Here is a 19845-nt window from a genome sequence, read left to right as displayed (position 1 = left end):
TAAGTGTGTGTATGTGTGCTAGTGCAGTGTGATTAATCTCTCTCTCTGTGACTGTGTGTGTGTGTGTTTGTGTGTGTGGGCTAGCTGTGGGTTGGAGTTGTAGTGTGTGTGTGTTGGCGACGCTTCCCCTCACGATCTCCTTGTTATTGAGTGTAATGAAGAATCAGGTGTGTTGTTATTGTTATGCGGTGTGTTCGGGTGTTTATGTGTGTGAGTGTGTGCGTTCAGTCAGATTGGCGTTAGCATTAGCTTTAGCATCAGGCCTGTTAGCCGCGCGTCAGTGCTCAGTGTTTATTTAATTTCGGCTGTGATTAAGGATTTACAAACATTATATCAACGCCTCTTTAGCTTATTTAATCATTCTCATCACCACATGTGTGTTTGTTTTATTCCGTATGGCTTGAATAATTATATATGTGTGTGTGTTTTAAAGCTAACCAGCGGCTATCGATACACCGCCGCCTCACATCCATATAATTCCCATTTCATATTTATGTGGTATTACCCGCGGTCTCTATGAATTCTCCATCATCTAAAGTTTTCCCCCCTTATTTCACCGCGTTTATTCCTCATCCAATACAATGCACTGATTTTACCCCATTTGTCCGAATTTACACCTCATCTGTGTTATTTTACTGATTGTACGCCCCTTTGACGGGTTCATCTCCTCCTGACTGTATTTATTCTCATCATGTGTATGCTTTTGCCCTCACCTTTCTGAATGTGCCTTCTGACTGTGTTCAATCATTTAGTTTTAATACACCGTGTTTTTACACCTAGTGTGCCTGAAATTACCACTCATCTTGACTGTTTATTGATTTTTTTTCCATTTACCCTCAGTTTACACCTAATCTTTGTGGCTTTTTGCTCTCTGGCTGAATATACGGTCTTATGACAGCATTCACTCTATTATTTTGTTTTAAACTCACACTTCATCTGCGTTGCAGATTTTCCCTTGTCTGGCTGATTTTACTCTTGTTTTGCGGATTTTACTCTCATTTTGTTGATTTAACCCTGGTCTGGCTGATTTAACCCTGGTGTGACTGATTTAAACCTGGTCTGACTGATTTTACTCCCATTTGACTGATTTGACTCTTGTCTGATTGATTTAACCCTGGTCTGACTGATTTAACCCTGGTCTGACTGATTTTACTCCCGTCTGACTGATTTGACCCCCGTCTGACTGATTTAACCCTGGTCTGGCTGATTTAACCCTGGTCTGGCTGATTTGACCCCCATCTGACTTATTTGGCTCTTGTCTGACTGATTTGACGCCCGTCTGATTGATTTGACTCTTGTCTGACTGATTTAACCCTGGTCTGACTGATTTTACTCCCGTCTGACTGATTTGACCCCCTTCTGACTGATTTAACCCTGGTCTGACTGATTTAACCCTGGTCTGGCTGATTTGACCCCCATCTGACTGATTTGGCTCTTGTCTGACTGATTTGACGCCCGTCTGATTGATTTGGCTCTTGTCTAACTGATTTAACCCTGGTCTGGCTGATTTGACCCCCATCTGATTGATTTGACCCCCGTCTGGATTTGACACCCGTCTGATTGATTTGACTCTTGTCTGACTAATTTAACCCTGGTCTGGATGATTTGATTCCAATCTGACTGATTTAACCTCGTTTGACTGACTGATTTGGCCCCTGTCTGACTGATTTAACCCTGGTCTGGCTGATTTGACTCTTGTCTGACTTATTTAACCCTGTTCTGACTGATTTGACCCCTGTCTGACTGATTTAACCCTGTTCTGGCTGATTTAACCCTGTTCTGACTGATTTGACCCCCGTCTGACTGATTTAACCCTGTTCTGGCTGATTTAACCCTGTTCTGGCTGATTTGACCCCTGTCTGACTGATTTAACTCTGGTCTGGCTGATTTGACCCCCTGTCTGACTGATTTAACCCTGGTCTTGCTGATTTGACCCCTGTCTAACTGATTTAACCCAGGTCTGACTGATTTGACCCTCGTATGACAGATTTGACTCTTGTCTGAGTTATTTAACCCTGGTCTGGCTGATTTGATCCCAATCTGACTGATTTGAACCTTGTCTGGCTGATTTGACCCCGTCTGATTGATTTAACCCTGTTCTGGCTAATTTGATCCCAATCTGACTGATTTAACCCTGGTTAATCTGACTGACTGATTTGACCCTCGTCTGACTGACTGATTTGATCCTGGTCTGGCTGATTTGACCCTGGTCTGGTTGATTTTAATCTTGTCTGACTGATTTGACCCCTGTCTGACTGATTTGACCCCTGTCTGACTGATTTGACCCCCGTCTGACTGATTTGACCCTGTTCTGGCTGATTTGATCCTCATCTGACTGACTGATTTGACCCTCGTCTGACTGACTGATTTGACCCTCGTCTGACTGACTGATTTGACCCTCGTCTGACTGACTGATTTGACCCTCGTCTGACTGACTGATTTGACTCTCGTCTGACTGACTGATTTGACCCTCGTCTGACTGACTGATTTGACCCTCGTCTGACTGACTGATTTGACCCTCGTCTGACTGACCGATTTGACCCTTGTCTGACTGACCGATTTGACCCTCGTCTGACTGACTGATTTGACCCCCGTCTGACTGATTTGACCCCCGTCTGACTGATTTGATCCTCGTTCTACTGATTTGACCCCCGTCTGACTGACTGATTTGACCCTTGTCTTACTGACTGATTTGACTCTCGTCTGACTGACTGATTTGACCCTTGTCTTACTGACTGATTTGACCCTCGTCTGGCTGACTGATTTGACCCTCGTCTGGCTGACTGATTTGACCCTCGTCTGACTGACTGATTTGACCCTTGTCTGACTGACCGATTTGACCCTCGTCTGACTGACTGATTTGACACTCGTCTGACTGACTGATTTGACACTCGTCTGACTGACTGATTTGACACTCGTCTGACTGACTTGAGCTTCGTTCTACTGATTTGACCCCCGTCTGACTGACTGATTTGACCCTCGTCTTACTGACTGATTTGACCCTCGTCTTACTGACTGATTTGACACTCGTCTGACTGACTGATTTGACCCCCGTCTGACTGACTGATTTGACAATCGTCTGACTGACTGATTTGATCCTCGTTCTACTGATTTGACCCTCGTTCTACTGATTTGACCCCCGTCTGACTGACTGATTTGACCCCCGTCTGACTGACTGATTTGACACTCGTCTGACTGACTGATTTGACACTCGTCTGACTGACTGATTTGACACTCGTCTGACTGACTGATTTGACCCTCGTCTGACTGACTGATTTGACCCTCGTCTGGCTGACTGATTTGACACTCGTCTGATTTGACCCTCGTCTTACTGACTGATTTGACACTCGTCTGACTGACTGATTTGACACTCGTCTGACTGACTGATTTGATCCTCGTTCTACTGATTTGACCCTCGTCTGACTGACTGATTTGACCCCCGTCTGACTGACTGATTTGACACTCGTCTGACTGACTGATTTGACACTCGTCTGACTGACTGATTTGACACTCGTCTGACTGACTGATTTGACACTCGTCTGACTGACTGATTTGACACTCGTCTCGCTGACTGATTTGACACTCGTCTGACTGACTGATTTGACCCTCGTCTGACTGACTGATTTGACACTCGTCTGACTGACTGATTTGACACTCGTCTGACTGACTGATTTGACACTCGTCTGACTGACTGATTTGACCCTCGTCTCGCTGACTGATTTGACACTCGTCTGACTGACTGATTTGACCCTCGTCTGACTGACTGATTTGACCCTCGTCTGACTGACTGATTTGACCCTCGTCTGGCTGACTGATTTGACACTCGTCTGACTGACTGATTTGACCCTCGTCTGACTGACTGATTTGACCCTCGTCTGGCTGACTGATTTGACACTCGTCTGATTTGACCCTCGTCTTACTGACTGATTTGACACTCGTCTGACTGACTGATTTGACACTCGTCTGACTGACTGATTTGACCCTCGTCTGACTGACTGATTTGACCCTCGTCTGGCTGACTGATTTGACACTCGTCTGATTTGACCCTCGTCTTACTGACTGATTTGACACTCGTCTGACTGACTGATTTGACACTCGTCTGACTGACTGATTTGATCCTCGTTCTACTGATTTGACCCTCGTTCTACTGATTTGACCCCCGTCTGACTGACTGATTTGACCCCCGTCTGACTGACTGATTTGACACTCGTCTGACTGACTGATTTGACACTCGTCTGACTGACTGATTTGACACTCGTCTGACTGACTGATTTGACCCCCGTCTGACTGACTGATTTGACACTCGTCTGACTGACTGATTTGACACTCGTCTGACTGACTGATTTGACACCCGTCTGACTGACTGATTTGACACCCGTCTGACTGACTGATTTGACACTCGTCTGACTGACTGATTTGACACTCGTCTGACTGACTGATTTGACCTCCGTCTGACTGACTGATTTGACACTCGTCTGACTGACTGATTTGACACTCGTCTGGCTGACTGATTTGACACTCGTCTGACTGACTGATTTGACCCCCGTCTGACTGACTGATTTGACCCTCGTCTCGCTGACTGATTTGACACTCGTCTGACTGACTGATTTGACACTCGTCTGACTGACTGATTTGACCCTCGTCTGGCTGACTGATTTGACCCTCGTCTGACTGACTGATTTGACCCTCGTCTGACTGAATGATTTGACCCTCGTCTGACTGAATGATTTGACCCTCGTCTGACTGACTGATTTGACCCTCGTCTGACTGACTGATTTAACCCTGTTCTGACTGATTTGACCCTTGTCTAACTGACTGATTTGACCCTCATCTGACTGACTGATTTGACCCTCGTCTGGCTGACTGATTTGACACTCGTCTGACTGACTGATTTGACTCTCGTCTGGCTGACTGATTTGACCCTCATCTGGCTGACTGATTTGACCCTCGTCTGGCTGACTGATTTGACCCTCGTCTGACTGACTGATTTGACTCTCGCCTGGCTGACCGATTTGACCCTCGTCTGGCTGACCGATTTGACCCCCGTCTGACTGATTTGACCCTCATCTCGCTGACTGATTTGACCCCCGTCTGACTGATTTGACCCCGTCTGACTGATTTGTCCCTCGTCTGACTGACTGATTTGACCCTCGTCCGGCTGACCATTTGACCCTTGTCTGGCTGACCGATTTGACCCTTGTCCGTTTGATTTGACCCTCGTCTGGCTGACCGACTTGACCCTCGTCCGTCCGACTTGACCCTGTGCTCTGGTCAGCTGGAGGCACACTGAGCTAGATGTGAGAAGTTGAGTAGCATGTGGGTCCAGATCAGCTGTGGAGATGGATGTAATCCGCCGCTGAGAGTTGCTGTGGTCTGCAGGACGGTGGGAATCTGATTATGTGGCAGCTCTGCTCTAATCTGAAACAGGAAGAGAGATGCACACACCGCCTCAGTTTAGCTTTGCTTTATTTAACATGCGTGTTTTGTGTCTGCAGCTGCCGGTGTACGAGTGAAGATGCGCTAGAGGCGTCTACAATTCCTCTCGGAACTATCCGTCTCGCCCTGTGACCTTTGAACCCTGAACCCAAACGCCTGCCCCCCTGCCTCGGTGGCGTCCGCTGTGCTCCAGAACCATGTGAGGGGTTTCCAATGCATCTTTGAGTGGACTGGAGCACTGCCTGTAACCCCGCCCCATTTTATACAGACCCCACCCCCTCCCCTAAGCCCCGCCCCTGATTCTGAAGAAACTCGCCATGATGTTCCGGGACCAAGTTGGGATTTTGACAGACTGGTTTAAGAGCTGGAACGAGTGTGAACAGACGGTGGCGCTGCTGTCGTTGTTGAAGCGTGTTTCTCGGACGCAGGCCCGGTTCCTGCACATCTGTCTGGACCACTGGCTGGCCGACTGCACAGAGATACACATACTAGAGGCAGAAGCCAACAATGCAGGTAAAATGACTTGAGCTTCATCTTCAGACTTGTATATTAATAACATTATACATGTCTTTACGGTCACTTTTGACCAATTTAATGCATTTTGATGAATAAAATAATTAATTTCTTTGTTTTTTACTTGCACTACCATTTAAAAGTTTCCCCTTCCAACTGATTTTAACACTGATAATAATCATAAATGTTTCTTGAGCAGCTTATTATAATAATATCTGAAGGATCATGTGACTGGAGTAATGATCACAGCAATAAATTACTTTTTTCTATACACCGATCAAGCATAACATTATAACCAGGTGAAGTGAATAACACTGATGATCTCTTCATCACGGCTCCTGTTAGTGGGTGGGATATATTAGGCAGCAAGTGAACATTTTGTCCTCAGAGTCGATGTGTTAGAAGCAGGAGAAATGGGTGCATAAGGATTTGTAGGGCCCTATAAAATCCGTTTTATTTTTTCCCAAAATCCGTTTTTTCCGTTTTAATTTTTGCAGATTCCTTTTTTTTCCGTTAAAATGTTTGGCAATTCAGTTTTTTTTACCCTTTACTGTTATTTTGGTGAAAAAAGAGTGTGCTTTTAATGTTAATATAATACAACATAAAACAAAAAATAGGAATGACCTTAAATTTATTGAGGTAACAAACATCACATTTACTTTTTAGGACAAATATGATATTTGACATAACACTGCACTTCAAATACTTCAAATATTAATGGTTATTAGCTTTAAACTTTCCGGTAAAATAAATTATAGTAGTTTATATAAGTTAAAATGAAAGTGCTCCAGTAGCTTTTTCTTTCAAGTAATTTTTTTTAAAAAGAACTAAAAAAAAAATAATCATAAGAATCATCTTTTACATTCAGTACTATTAAGTAAAACATTTAAAGCTGAAAATTAACATTAAAAAATAACACATTTCACCATGAAATCATGTAGTGAATTGTTCTGTGTGTTTAACAATCACCATAATGATATCCAGAGCTGTGAAAAATAAAAATACACGAAAACACAACACTGCCTGAAGTTTTTCCCCAACTTCAAAGGCCCCTTTAAATGATTAAAACTAGATGCTTAATTTTAACTTTAAGGTTACTTATCATGTAAACTACCCATATACAGCATGTTAAATGCATGTTTGGAACAGACTAACAGAGGGGAAAACGGTCGAATTTGCAGCAGATATGAATTGCTGCCTAATGTGCCCATTATAAATCAAAGCACGAGATGACAGGGGTCGAGCAGAACACCGGAAAATCTGACAGAATGGACAATATTTGTCTGTCTGTGCAATACACGAGCCGCGGTTCAGGGCTCCCGCTCTCCATACGCAAAGCTTCTGCGCTGCCTGCGCGTGCAGTGTGAAACCGCCGTTAGCGTCGAGTTTCTTAACTTTTTCGCTGCCGAAAGCAGAGCCGTGGAGACCAACTTCGCCATACTTTCATTGTTTTGAAGGGCGAGCTGAAATGACGGGAGGGGTTGTGTCGCGGAGATTTGCTTCCCCCCGTCTGCACTTTCCTTAGACATACGTTCTCCACCCACACGACACAGAATTTCATTACAAATATTTAAAATTCCCGGGAAATCTGCGTTAACACCAGATTCCGCGTTTATATGCAGATTCCGCGTTAATATGCCAATTCCGCGATTCCGTCCGCGATTCCGTGATCGCGGAAATTATAGGGCCCTAGGTTTGAGCGAGTTTGACAAGGGCCAGGAACAGTGGTGAACCGGCCATAATGTCATGGACTGCCATGGCTCATTGATGCACGTGCGGAGCGAATTTCATAATGTCAGGAATCTTTAGATATTTGGACTGGAAACAAGAAAAAAATACTAAATAGGAAGATAATTTTTGGCAGTGTTCTGAACTTTACCTCTCTCTTCCTCTAGCCATCGTCAGTCAATGGCAGCAGGAGCCGAAAGAGAAGGCCGTGTCCCTCCTGCTATCCCATCTGCCGCTACTGCAGCCGCGGAACAGCGAAGCCAAGTGCGAGTACATGAACCTCCTGCAGAAGGTCTTGAGCCACACCATCGAGAGCAGCCTGTTTGTGGAGGAGAGCCGGCAGCTGCTTTCCTACGCCCTCATTCATCCCGCCACCACCCTGGACGACCGCAACTCTCTGGCCATGTGGCTCAATCACCTGGAGGAGCACCTGTCGTCCCGCCCGCCTCCGCCCGGCCCGCTCCATCACGCCCGGCAGGGTTCGGACGAGTGGCCCTGCTCCGCCGAATCCCTGGAGCCGGCGTACTGCTGGCAGGAGAAGCTGCCGTCCACATGCAGCTCGCCGGCCGGACAGAACGGGCACATGCCTTTCCCCGGCGTGACCTCGCCTGTCAACACCGGTAAAGATACTAACACCAATAATCATAATTATTCCTTACGTTATAAAAAAATAACATAAATAAAAATAATCACCATTTTTCTTCCTTGTTTTAATCTGAGCAGGAAAGCTCTGTTGTACAGGAAAGCAGTTTGTTTAATTTCATATGTTTAAAAGATCAATTAAATTAAAGGCGGGGTAAGTGTTATTTCAAAACCGTTTTACAAAACGGACTCAGGCCAAGTCCAATAACTAACTTTTAGCCAATCAGCAGTAAGGGGCGTGTCTACTATTGATCCAGGGTCCCCGCGGAGTCTTAAAAAGTTTTAAAAAGTATTACATTTCAAAATCAAATTATAAGGCCTTAAAAAGTCTTAAATTCGCGGAACCATTGCGTTCTAGGTCTTAAATAATGTTAAACAGGTCTTAATTTTCCTACGTCCATGTAACGCAACCTCATTGAAACGCTCTCGCCTCCCGCAGCACGCGAACACGTGTGTGTGTGTGTGTGTGTGTGTTTTCCGTGGTGTTTGTAGTTCTTTCTTTCGCTAGACCAACTATTGTTCGCTCCATTACAACTAAAAAAATTAGACAAGCATGCCACGTGTATTGCAGCCAATCAGCTTTCGTGTTATTGGGACGAGCCTCTCTTTCTGATCGTACCTCACAGACGCATAAAGCAGATTTTATTCTTCAGCTGAGTCTGACGGTTCTTGCAGTTCCGCGATCGTGAACGCGAAGGCGAATCTTTCTCACGATCTTGCTTAATGACCAAATAAGAGTATAATATACCCGATTGCACTAAATAGAGTTAATAACAGTGATGTAAACTCCGAACTCCAATGTCAGGCTGTGTGTGTTTTTGCTGCCTGTCAGCGCTCGGGCGAGTGTGTTGAATGTGTTATTTCTAGGCTCATTAGCCTAACGTTACTCTTGAACGATCAGATATACACATTATGCATATGTCTACATCCTGATTTGAGTTAAAAAGTTTGGGACGTGTAAGTAAGCACTGGATCTGGCCATTAGTAAGCTCTCAAAGTGAAAGCAAACTAATATAGTATAACAACACAAACGGGGAAACAGTGCTTACACTTAAAGGAACACTCCAACTGTTTTAGAAATAGGGCTTATTCAACTTTCCTACATTTAGATATGTGGGGAAATGCATTTTAAGGTAAGCTAGCGGCGACCCTGCCAAACTAAAACAATGCATGCACTGAGACGAATGCATTTGCACACATATCTAAATGTCTAAAGAAGTTGAATAAGCCCTATTTCTAAAAACGGGTGGGTGTTCCTCTTTGTAGATATGCATCTTTATGTTGTATTTATTTGTCCTATTGTCATTTGTTTATAAGTATATATTTTATTACTGACCGATTACGTAATCACTTGAAAACGTTTTACTTATATTAAGCAATTATTGCTGTGGTTTACTTTTAAGATGTTGGTCATATTTCCCACCCCAAGCGATCGTGTTATTAAAGATAGATATAGCACACAACTGAACCAGCCTTTTTTGTTTTTGGTAATACCAAACAAGATTCATGCGTTTTGTCAGTTTTATTGCCATGTGTGACTATTGTGCATCTAACATAATAATATGGTTAATGTTGCATCCTAATTATAAAAATAAATAAAAATTGTTTTACATAAATTTATATGCTAAGCCTGGTGGGATTGAGCTATGAATAATACGTTTACTAATACTTTGTGCAATTTAAATATATTAAATAATATAAGTAACTGAGTGATTCTGCATTTCCTATGCTTGATTTTTTATTGCATGATATAGGTCTTAAAGTTTATTCATAATGGTCTTAAAAAGGTCTTGAAAAGTCTTAAATTTGACTTGGTGAAACCTGCAGATACCCTGTTGATGGTGAGAAGGGAGGCTCAGTTCACGTCATTATTCAAAACACACATAATGGACATTAGCTGAAAACTAATATTTTGCTTGAATATGCTCGTGTGTCATGTTCGCTTGTTTGGCCATTTGCGATCGTATTGTGGCGGACTTCAAGCACTTCATGCTTGTTGATTGTTTAAATTTATATGACCATTAAAACGGAGTTCAAAACACGGAAATTGAGGGAAAAAAACTTCATAGCGACCTAAACATGTAATTTTTGTTAAAGTTTCATGATTTTGATTAATTAGACATGCATTTTGATTATACAATTTTAATGAAACAGTTCAAATGGAATCCAGAAAAATAAAGTGGAACACAGAAATTGGCAAAAATGAAATTAATTTTGAGGGGGGGGGGGGGGGATTTCATAGGGCCCCAAACATGTCATTTTTTCTAAAGTTTTATGAATTCAATCAATTAGTTATGCATTTATAGGACTACAATTTTATTTAACCTTTAAAATGGAATCCCAAAAAAACGGGAGAATTTTTTTTAATTTAGGGAAATTTTTTACGTATTTTGTACTGCGCTAAACATGTAATTTTTGGAAAAGTTTTAATAAATTGTTGTTAAATAGGATGTTTCAGTTATAAGACATGCTTTTTTATTATTAATGCTTAATTAAAACATTTAAATGGAGTCCAATAAAAAATAAAAATAAAAACGGTATTTGGAAAACAATAAAATATTTTGGGGAAAAAACTAAAAGTATTTTATAGGCCCTTAAACGTCTCTTCCAATTTTTGTTAAACTTTTAATAAATTGTTGTTAAATTGTATCACGTTTATAAAATTGTAAAACAAAGTTTCACGTTTTCAGTTATTTAGACAAAAAACACAGATTTTATAAAAAAGTATTTCATAGGTAACGTAATTTTTTTTTGTTTAAGTTTTATTTTACTATTAAAATGGAGTCCAGAAAATTTTAAAGAAAAAAAAAGGAATTTGGGAAAATAAATAAATAAATAAAAGTACGTCTATAGGGCCCTAGACATATAATTGTTTTTAATTTTTGGATAAATGTTGTTAAATAGTATACATTTCATAATTTCGATTATTTAGACATTCCTTTTTATTATTATTTTTATTTGATTAAATAATTACAATGGAATTAAAAAATATGAAAACCAGTAAAACAATTTTGGGGAAAATAAAAAGTATTTCATAGGGTCTTAAATATGTAATATTTGGTTAAGTCTAATGATTTTAATTAATTAGAGATGCATTTTGATTGCAACATTTGTATTTAACCGTTAAAATGAAAAATGAACAAACAGGATTTTAATAAAATGTAAACAATTTGGGGGGAAAATAAAACGTATTTTGTAGTGCGCTAAAGATGTAATTTTTAATAAATTGTTGTTAAATAGTATAAGTTTCATGGTTTCATGTATGTTCATATATGAGACATGCTTTTTGATTATTAAAATCGTATTAAATCATTCAAATGATATCCAAAATAATGACATTTGTGGGGAAAAGCACAGCTGCATAAACATGTAATTTTTGATAAACTGTTGTTAAAGGGTCATGAAACCCCCCTGCTGCAGCGGTGTTTTTTCACACCTTCGATTTGAAAAAGCTTGTTAAAAGGGGAGTGGTCGACTGTGAAAAGGTGGGATGGTATTGTGTGGAAAGAGGGAATGTTTGCATAAATGGGGGAGTGTCTGTCAGTAGGTGCTGAGCGGTTCTGAGACATGTTCTTGGTTCACGTTGGCATTGTTTACCACAGTGAGATTAAATGAGGGATGAGTACAGCGAATGAGAGAGCTATGAGTGGCGTGCAGCAGAGATCGCAAATCATTCAGCTCTTCAAAGTTCAAACCAGCATAATTCAGTGAGAAATGAAAATAAATGTTATTCTGCATGACGAAATATTTTGCAAACGTGATAAAGCTATATTTGTCCAAATATGCACGCTGTTTGGCAAGATGAACAACGCGCCGACGTGATAAGAGAACGTGAACCACCCAACATGCAATGTGACAGAGATGTGTAATTCTAGATCGGGGTAAAAGCGAAGGGGTTTGAGGCTTCATAGCCTCGACCGCGCATTGCCGTGACGATCCGCGCTGTCTATCACTCGGCAGCTAAATCTATATTTGTCCAAATATGCATCACACTGTTTCACTAAGAGCCCGAAACATGCGGTTTAGTGCATGGCTGTGACGACAAATAAAACGGAGAGGACGTGGCTTTTGTTCATTGGCCTACAGATTACAGATTGGTTATTTTGCACTCCTGACATAGATAGGCAACGCTTGGAGGTTCGGCGTGCGATTCCTCAGGTGAATTTTACTTTACCGAGCCTTTGTAGCAAAGGCTTCCACAGACGGCGCCGGTTACAGCTCGCTCGCCGCCCTTTACGTTACTTCGTATCAGCACAACGCCTAGCTTTCCTCCGTGACTTTTCCGCACGCTGCTTCCAAAACTTCCCCACCGTATCTCTACAATAATGATGGAAGACGAGCCTGACAGAAGTGACTGTCTCATGCATATTAACTAAATTATCTTGTATGCATACTACAGCGCAGGGATTGGACTGAATGAGCTTCATGTCATGAATATATATCGAGAATCGCTCGGAGCGGTCGACGTCAGCATGTGCCCAGCAGCCCATACTTGGGCCGAAAAGGCCGCGCCGACGTCAGCATTTGTGACGTTGCTCCGACTAAACTTTTCAAACCGGAAGACAGAAATCGCTCTGAAAAATGCAAAAATAACTATTTTCACATATGCATACCATTAATGAGTACCCTTAGTGTTTTCAATGATGTGCAGCCTATACATATCTGTTTACATCTCAAAAAATAGTGTAAAGGGGGTCGCACACCGGACGCGGAGCTCGGCGGCGCGCCACGCAGCGTCTCAGGTATCGCACACCGGACGCGCACATTTTAAAAGGCTATGTTTATTATACATTTCCCCAAAATATGTTTAGACTTTATTCAAGCTGTTGAACTCAGAATGGAAAACAAATGTGTCTTGTAGCAAAGGTTGAAATCAGTATACCTTAACGATAATATACTTTTAATATAAAGCCTTGAAATGGCGCTCTGTGGCGCGGCAGGATTTAAAACAACTTCCTGAGTCGCCGCGGACAGGCGCCGAATGCCGCCACCGGTGTGCGTACACTCATTGAAAACAATGTGTTCGAATTTTAAAGACGTGGCGCGCCGCCGAGTGCCACCGAGCTCCGCGTCTGGTGTGCGACCCCCTTAAGTTTCAAGTTATGAGTTATTTGGATGTTCACTCATATTTGCTCTGCAGGACTGCCTGGTCAGGTGCAGCCGAACCCACTGAAGCCCTCGATGTCCCTCACACCTGCCAATCAGCCGGCCTGCAGCTCTGATTGGCTGAGCCAGGAGGAGGGCGTCGGCTGTCAGGGCGTGGCCGGAGCAGAACACGCCCCCCTGTCGCCACAGAGCAGCGTGGCCTCGTCAGGCAGCGAACAGACGGAGGAGCAAAGCAACTCGCGCAACACCTTCCAGGAGGACGGCAGCGGGATGAAAGGTGACCGCACCAGTTCGGGACTAAAATCCAGATTGCGATATACATTGCAGCCTCTTGCGATTAAAGATATATATTGCGATATATATGGTAAATTATACAATCTAAATAATGCTTTATTTTTACTTAGTATTTTTGTCTTGTTTCTAGTCCAAACATCTAAAAATTCTTACATTAAGAAACATTTACTAGACAAGTAAAAATTGTCTTGTTTTGGGGAAAATAACTCAAAATGAAGAGAGTTTTTGCTTAAAATAAGATAAATAATCTGCCAATGGGGTGAGAAAAATAATCTTGTTTTCTGTTTGAATTAAGATTATTTTTCTCACCCCATTGGCAGATTATTGATCTTATTTTAAGCAAAAACTCTCTTCATTTTGAGTTATTTTCCCCAAAACAAGACAATTACTTTAGCTTGTCTAGTAAATACTTCTTGTTTTAAGAATTTTTAGATGTTTGGACTAGAAACAAGACAAAAATACTGAGTAAGAAGAGCATTTTTTGCAGTGCTCATGGAAGAGATGAGTTTTTACCTGTCAGTTTTAAAATGGGTTTATATCGCCCATTACTACACTTACCTCACCGTATCAGAAGCTTTATTTGACCTGTGTGTGTGCTGTCCCTCCTCCAGATGTGCCGGCCTGGCTGAAGAGTCTTCGTCTGCATAAGTACGCCTCGCTGTTTTCTCAGATGACGTACGAAGAGATGATGATCCTCACAGAGCAACACCTGGAGTCGCAGGTGAGCTCCGCCCACACCTGCCCGAAGCCCCGCCCACCACACGTTCACGTTGATGCTGTTTGTGAAGTGATCGTCCTGATGACTTCTGGAGGTTCAGATGCAAAATAAATCAGGAATCATGCAAGGATCATGAAATCAGCTGCTTCATCCAAATCTCTTTTTGGTTTCTTTCAGAACGTGACGAAGGGAGCGCGACACAAGATCGCTCTGAGCATTCAGAAGCTCAGAGAGCGGCAGAGCCTCCTGAAAACTCTTGAAAAGGTGAGCAGTCAGATTTACACGCCTGCACATTCTCACACTGCACGCTTACACTGCAAAAAATGCTAATAAAATATCTAATAATTCTTAAATCAAGATGCATTTACTAGATTAGTAAAATTACATAAGATAGTTTTCCTTGTTTTGTTGAAAATAAAATCAAAATGAAGTGAGTTTTTGCTTAAAGGGGCGGTGAAATGCTGTTTCATGCATACTGATCTTTTTACACTGTTAAAGACTTGGAATCCCATACTAAACATAGACAAAGTTTCAAAAGTTAAGGTGGACGTTTGATGGGAGTATTTCTTTGTCAAAAATACTACTTCCGGTTAGTCATAAGTTTCGGCAAGTTTTTTGAGATCATGCGTCCCCTTTGACGTTAGTGGGGGCGGAATTTCCTTGTATGGGCCTTACGGACAATTCTACCGGAAGCGCGAGAGAGAGAGCGAGGGAGAGAGCGAAAGCAACAGGCTACGCCCATCAAAGCGCTGGCTTGTAGGATGCTAAACAGGTGATATAACCAGTAGCTACTGACTTACCCACTGATAGGCCGGCGGTCGATCTGTATTAGCACTTTCCTCACGCGACGGGCGAATCACTTTCCTCACAGAGCGACTCACTTTCCTCACGCGGCAGGCGAATCACTTTCCTCACTGAGCGAATCACTTTCCTCACAGAGCGACTCACTTTCCTCACGCGGCGGGCGAATCACTTTCCTCACTGAGCGAATCACTTTCCTCACAGAGCGACTCACTTTCCTCACGCGGCTGGCGAATCACTTTCCTCACTGAGCGAATCACTTTCCTCACAGAGCAACTCACTTTCCTCACGCGGCGGGCGAATCACTTTCCTCACGCGGCGGGCGAATCACTTTCCTCACAGAGCGAATCACTTTCCTCACAGAGCGAATCACTTTCCTCACAGAGCGAATCACTTTCCTCACAGAGCGACTCACTTTCCTCACGCGGCGGGCGAATCACTTTCCTCACTGAGCGAATCACTTTCCTCACAGAGCGACTCACTTTCCTCACGCGGCGGGCGAATCACTTTCCTCACTGAGCGAATCACTTTCCTCACAGAGCGACTCACTTTCCTCACGCGGCGGGCGAATCACTTTCCTCACGCGGCGGGCGAATCACTTTCCTCACAGAGCGACTCACTTTCCTCACGCGGCGGGCGAATCACTTTCCTCACTGAGCGAATCACTTTCCTCACGCGGCGGGCGAATCACTTTCCTCACTGAGCGAATCACTTTCCTCACGCGGCGGGCGAATCACTTTCCTCACTGAGCGACTCACTTTCCTCACGCGGCGGGCGAATCACTTTCCTCACAGAGCGACTCACTTTCCTCACGCGGCGGGCGAATCACTTTCCTCACTGAGCGAATCACTTTCCTCACGCGGCGGGCGAATCACTTTCCTCACAGAGCGAATCACTTTCCTCACTGAGCGAATCACTTTCCTCACAGAGCGAATCACTTTCCTCACAGAGCGAATCACTTTCCTCACTGCAGCGCGCTGCTGCACACGTCATTATTTAGCTCCGCTCACATGACACGCCCCCACCCGCTCGGCTTTTTTCGGAAAGACTCGGAACAGCGCATCTTTCTTATATAATTATAAAAAAAATAAAGACTTTTCGGAGATATGCAGGATGCAATGCTACTCTATAGGTACTCAAGATTGACATGACACTGACTGAAACTGAGTGTTTCACCCCCCCTTTAAAACAGGCAAAATTATCTGCCAATGGGGTGAGAAATTGTCTTGTTTCTTGTTTCGTCCCAAAGAGAAATAGGATTATTTTTCTCACCCCATTGGGAGATCATTTTGCTTGTTTTAGGGTGCGTTCACACTTGTAGTTCGGTTAGTTTGGTTAGTTTGGTTCGTTTGGTCCGGACCAAAAAACAAAAACAAAACATATAGTCCTGGGGCCTGTACCATGAAGCTGGTTAAGCTGGCTAGCCTGATTTGTTTAGGCTTAGTTTGTGCCAATCCTGGGTTTTAGGGACCATTAAAGTAGTTTGGCTTTTAGCTGTGTTCATCACCATAGTAACTTACGCTCCACAGCTAACCTGCTCCAGGGCCGGTTATGTTCTGGATTAGAGATCTCAATCTGAAATTGGACCAATCAGCTGTGAGTAAAGTGACACACCTCTAATGCAATAAAGCCACGCCCCCTGTTTCTACTCCAAATTAAAGGTCACTGCATGGTTTTAAAGACTAAAGCGTCTGGCTTTTAACAATGCTTATTTATAATAATATTAATGTTGAATGATTTAGATATAATTTATGTAATTATTATACCTTTAATCAATTACACATTTATCATTTTAGTTAATCAATCATTAATAGGCACTTTGTTAAAATTCATATAAATAACATCACCTGCATAAAGTCATATGGATAAGCTTTAAAATCAATAAATAAAACTAGCCTATTAAAAAAGAAGCTTACTGAGCTTAAATGTTCAATTTTCTCTATATCAACTAAACTAACTTCATAACTTTTACTTGCATTGACGTATACAATTTTTTTCTTAAAGTTGTCCTCTTTCATAGACAGCTTTTCTTCTTGCTGTGTATTTTTTTTATTTTTAATTCTTAATATTTTTCAATCATGCAATATTATGCAGAAGAGAGAAATTAATCTCACTGATTGTCTCGCGAGAAGTTCATCTGTGATTGGCTGTTGACTGCTGATGTCACAGCTAAACTCCTGAACTCAGGATCAAAGCCTGAGTTGACAGAGAAAGTTGATGATCAGCATCATGGGGCCAACAAAGCCTTAATACAATGGTTTGGTTTTGTCAACTCGAAACTAATCCTTTAGCCCTGAGTTTGTTAAACTACCATCATGGTACAGGCCCCTGGTCCGCTTAGCGTTCACACTGGCATTTTTAACAGCGAACCTAAAGTTACCGAACCAAAGGCACAGGGAGACGCTCACAACCTGATTGGTCGGCTTATATGACGCAGGCGCTGCTTACCGAACATTCAGAACAACGCTGTGTGCTGATTAAACGCCATCATTTTATGCGTGTACATGTGGCATTAGTTTTACCCGCTGAGAACTCATGAAGAGCTCATAAAATGATCAAAACATTCAAAACAGCAGCAGGATTTCCTCCGTTGTGCAGAAAGAGACGGCCGTTCTGTCGTCTGTACCGGATAATAATGGGCAACACAGGAACTTTGATGAGAAGAACCAGGTTTGCTTTTTGTGCGTTTTTTCTGGCATTTTCGAAACATGCTCGTCTGACCAAATATTGATGAGGCTCTTCCTCGTTGCTCTACGTTTGCCCTCTAACGTTAACGTTACTCATTTTGGATACACCGATCTTTCCGCGTCGTCAAATCAGCTGACTATGCGTCTCATCTTGTGACATCACGTCCTGTTTTTGGTTCGTCTACTTGTATTTGGTCCGTGTTTGGTTCATATATCAGTCGAACCGCACCAGAGTTCATTTGGAAGCGGATCGAGACCCATCTTTATAGCGCTCTCGGTCCGCTTGTTTGGTGCGCACCAGGGTTCAGATGGCAGCGTTCACATGTGTTCAAATGAACCGCACTAACCGAGCAATCGCACCAGGGTTCGTTTTAATCCAACCAAACATGACAAGTGTGAACGCACCCTTAAAGGTGCACTATGCAACTTTCCGTCCACTGGAGGGCGCCTATTTAAAACAAAGGCGTAGTTTGATGAGGCCTAGTGTGAGCGCAGCATCTTGGGAGATGTGGTCTTCTCATCACAGCCGGTGGAGAACAGGACTCGGGCAGAAATCATGTTGATGGATGCGGTTATTAACCTTACTGTAGTGAAGCAGAGCAGGAGCGAGTGTTGTGGAGCTGAGCACGGCCGCTGGAGCGATTGTTATACAAACACGGCTCGCGAGCACCGGGACTTTTATTATGACGGGACGGGACACAGTCGCCGGGCGTGCACTTCCGCTTTTTCCGCTCTTGATTATAAGGTAAAGCAGCTCTGTTTATCATATTAGATTCATTTAAGTGTGTTTAAAATGATGTTCTGACGTTCCTCTGTGCGTTCGCTCGGCGCTGCTGTGACGTGTTCACACTGCTAAGAGTAAAGCGCTTCTGCAGAATAAACCCGAGGGTAGCGCAGATATGAAGTGATTGACTGGCGACTCCATCAGACGCTATGCTGACACGTCCCGCTCCTGAGTTAAAATAGCAATTTACTCACAATTTACAAATAGTTGGAAACATTTGGTATATTGTAAGAACTCAACTGAACAAAATATATAACACTGGCCTAGTGGTTTTTGGATATTTTACTGCAAAAATACTACATAGTGCACCTTTAAGCAAAAACTTACTTCATTTAGATTTTTTCCTCCAGAAAACATCTTTTGTCATTTTACTTATCTAGTAAATGCATCTTGATTTAGGTATTTGTAGATATTTGGACTGGAAACGAGAAACAAATACAAAATAAGAAGAGCATTTTTTTTAGTGTATTACATTTTGTGTGTGTGTGTGTGTGTGTGTGTGGTTTCAGGATATTCTGGAAGGCGGGAACGTCCGGAATGCTTTGCAAGAGCTTCAGCAGATCATCATCACGCCGATCAAAGTTTATGCCCCGCCCACTGCGGCCCAGAAGGAGGTGGAGCCTGGAGTTGCACCTGTGGAGAAAGCAGCCAATCCGGGCGAAGAGAAGGAGGCCGAGGGCTTCCAGACCCACAATCCTCCTGACGGGGAGTCCTCGTCCGCACCCATCTCTGACGGAGATATCCCGGGACAGTTCACGCGGGTGATGGGGAAAGGTACGCACACACACTCACTCACACTCACACACGCATACGCGTATGCACACACACAGAAGTTCACCCAAAAATGTAAATTGTGTGATTAATTCCTCCTGTGATTGGCCAGCCGTCAGACCTCCGCTCATCTTCACACACAGATGAAGATATTAGTGTTGAAATCCGATGGCTCAGAAAGGCCTTCATTGACACCAATGTCATTTCCTCTCTCAAGACCCATAAAGGCACTAAAGACGTCGTTACAAAGCCCATCTCACTACAGCGGCTCTACAATCATTGATGAAGAGGCCAGAATAGAGTTAGTGCGCAAAAACACTAAATAACGACTTATATAGTGATGGCGGATTTCAGAACAAAGCTTC

The 19845-nt window shown here is 43.0% G+C and overlaps 1 protein-coding gene across 3 annotated transcripts in view; it reads left to right on the top strand.

Annotated features, from left to right (window-relative positions):
- Positions 1-19845, top strand: part of LOC137084900 (protein Smaug homolog 2) — a 36985-nt gene that overhangs the window by 163 nt on the left and 16977 nt on the right. For 2 of the 3 annotated variants that reach the window (XM_067451451.1, XM_067451453.1), the window contains exons 2-7: positions 5496-5949; positions 7845-8297; positions 13460-13702; positions 14331-14440; positions 14615-14701; positions 19219-19483. In XM_067451451.1, coding sequence (XP_067307552.1) covers positions 5754-5949; positions 7845-8297; positions 13460-13702; positions 14331-14440; positions 14615-14701; positions 19219-19483 — 1354 coding nt within the window. In that variant the 5' untranslated portion in view covers positions 5496-5753. Of the gene's footprint in view, positions 1-9; positions 168-5495; positions 5950-7844; positions 8298-13459; positions 13703-14330; positions 14441-14614; positions 14702-19218; positions 19484-19845 lie in introns of those variants that run through there. The other variant, XM_067451452.1, reaches the window with a different exon arrangement.

This window comes from Pseudorasbora parva, chromosome 8 (assembly GCF_024679245.1).
Source record: "Pseudorasbora parva isolate DD20220531a chromosome 8, ASM2467924v1, whole genome shotgun sequence".
NCBI classification, from domain to species: Eukaryota; Metazoa; Chordata; class Actinopteri; order Cypriniformes; family Gobionidae; genus Pseudorasbora; species Pseudorasbora parva.
The sequence above is the reverse complement of the archived record's forward strand: the minus strand, read 5'-3'. Positions and strand labels throughout refer to the sequence as shown.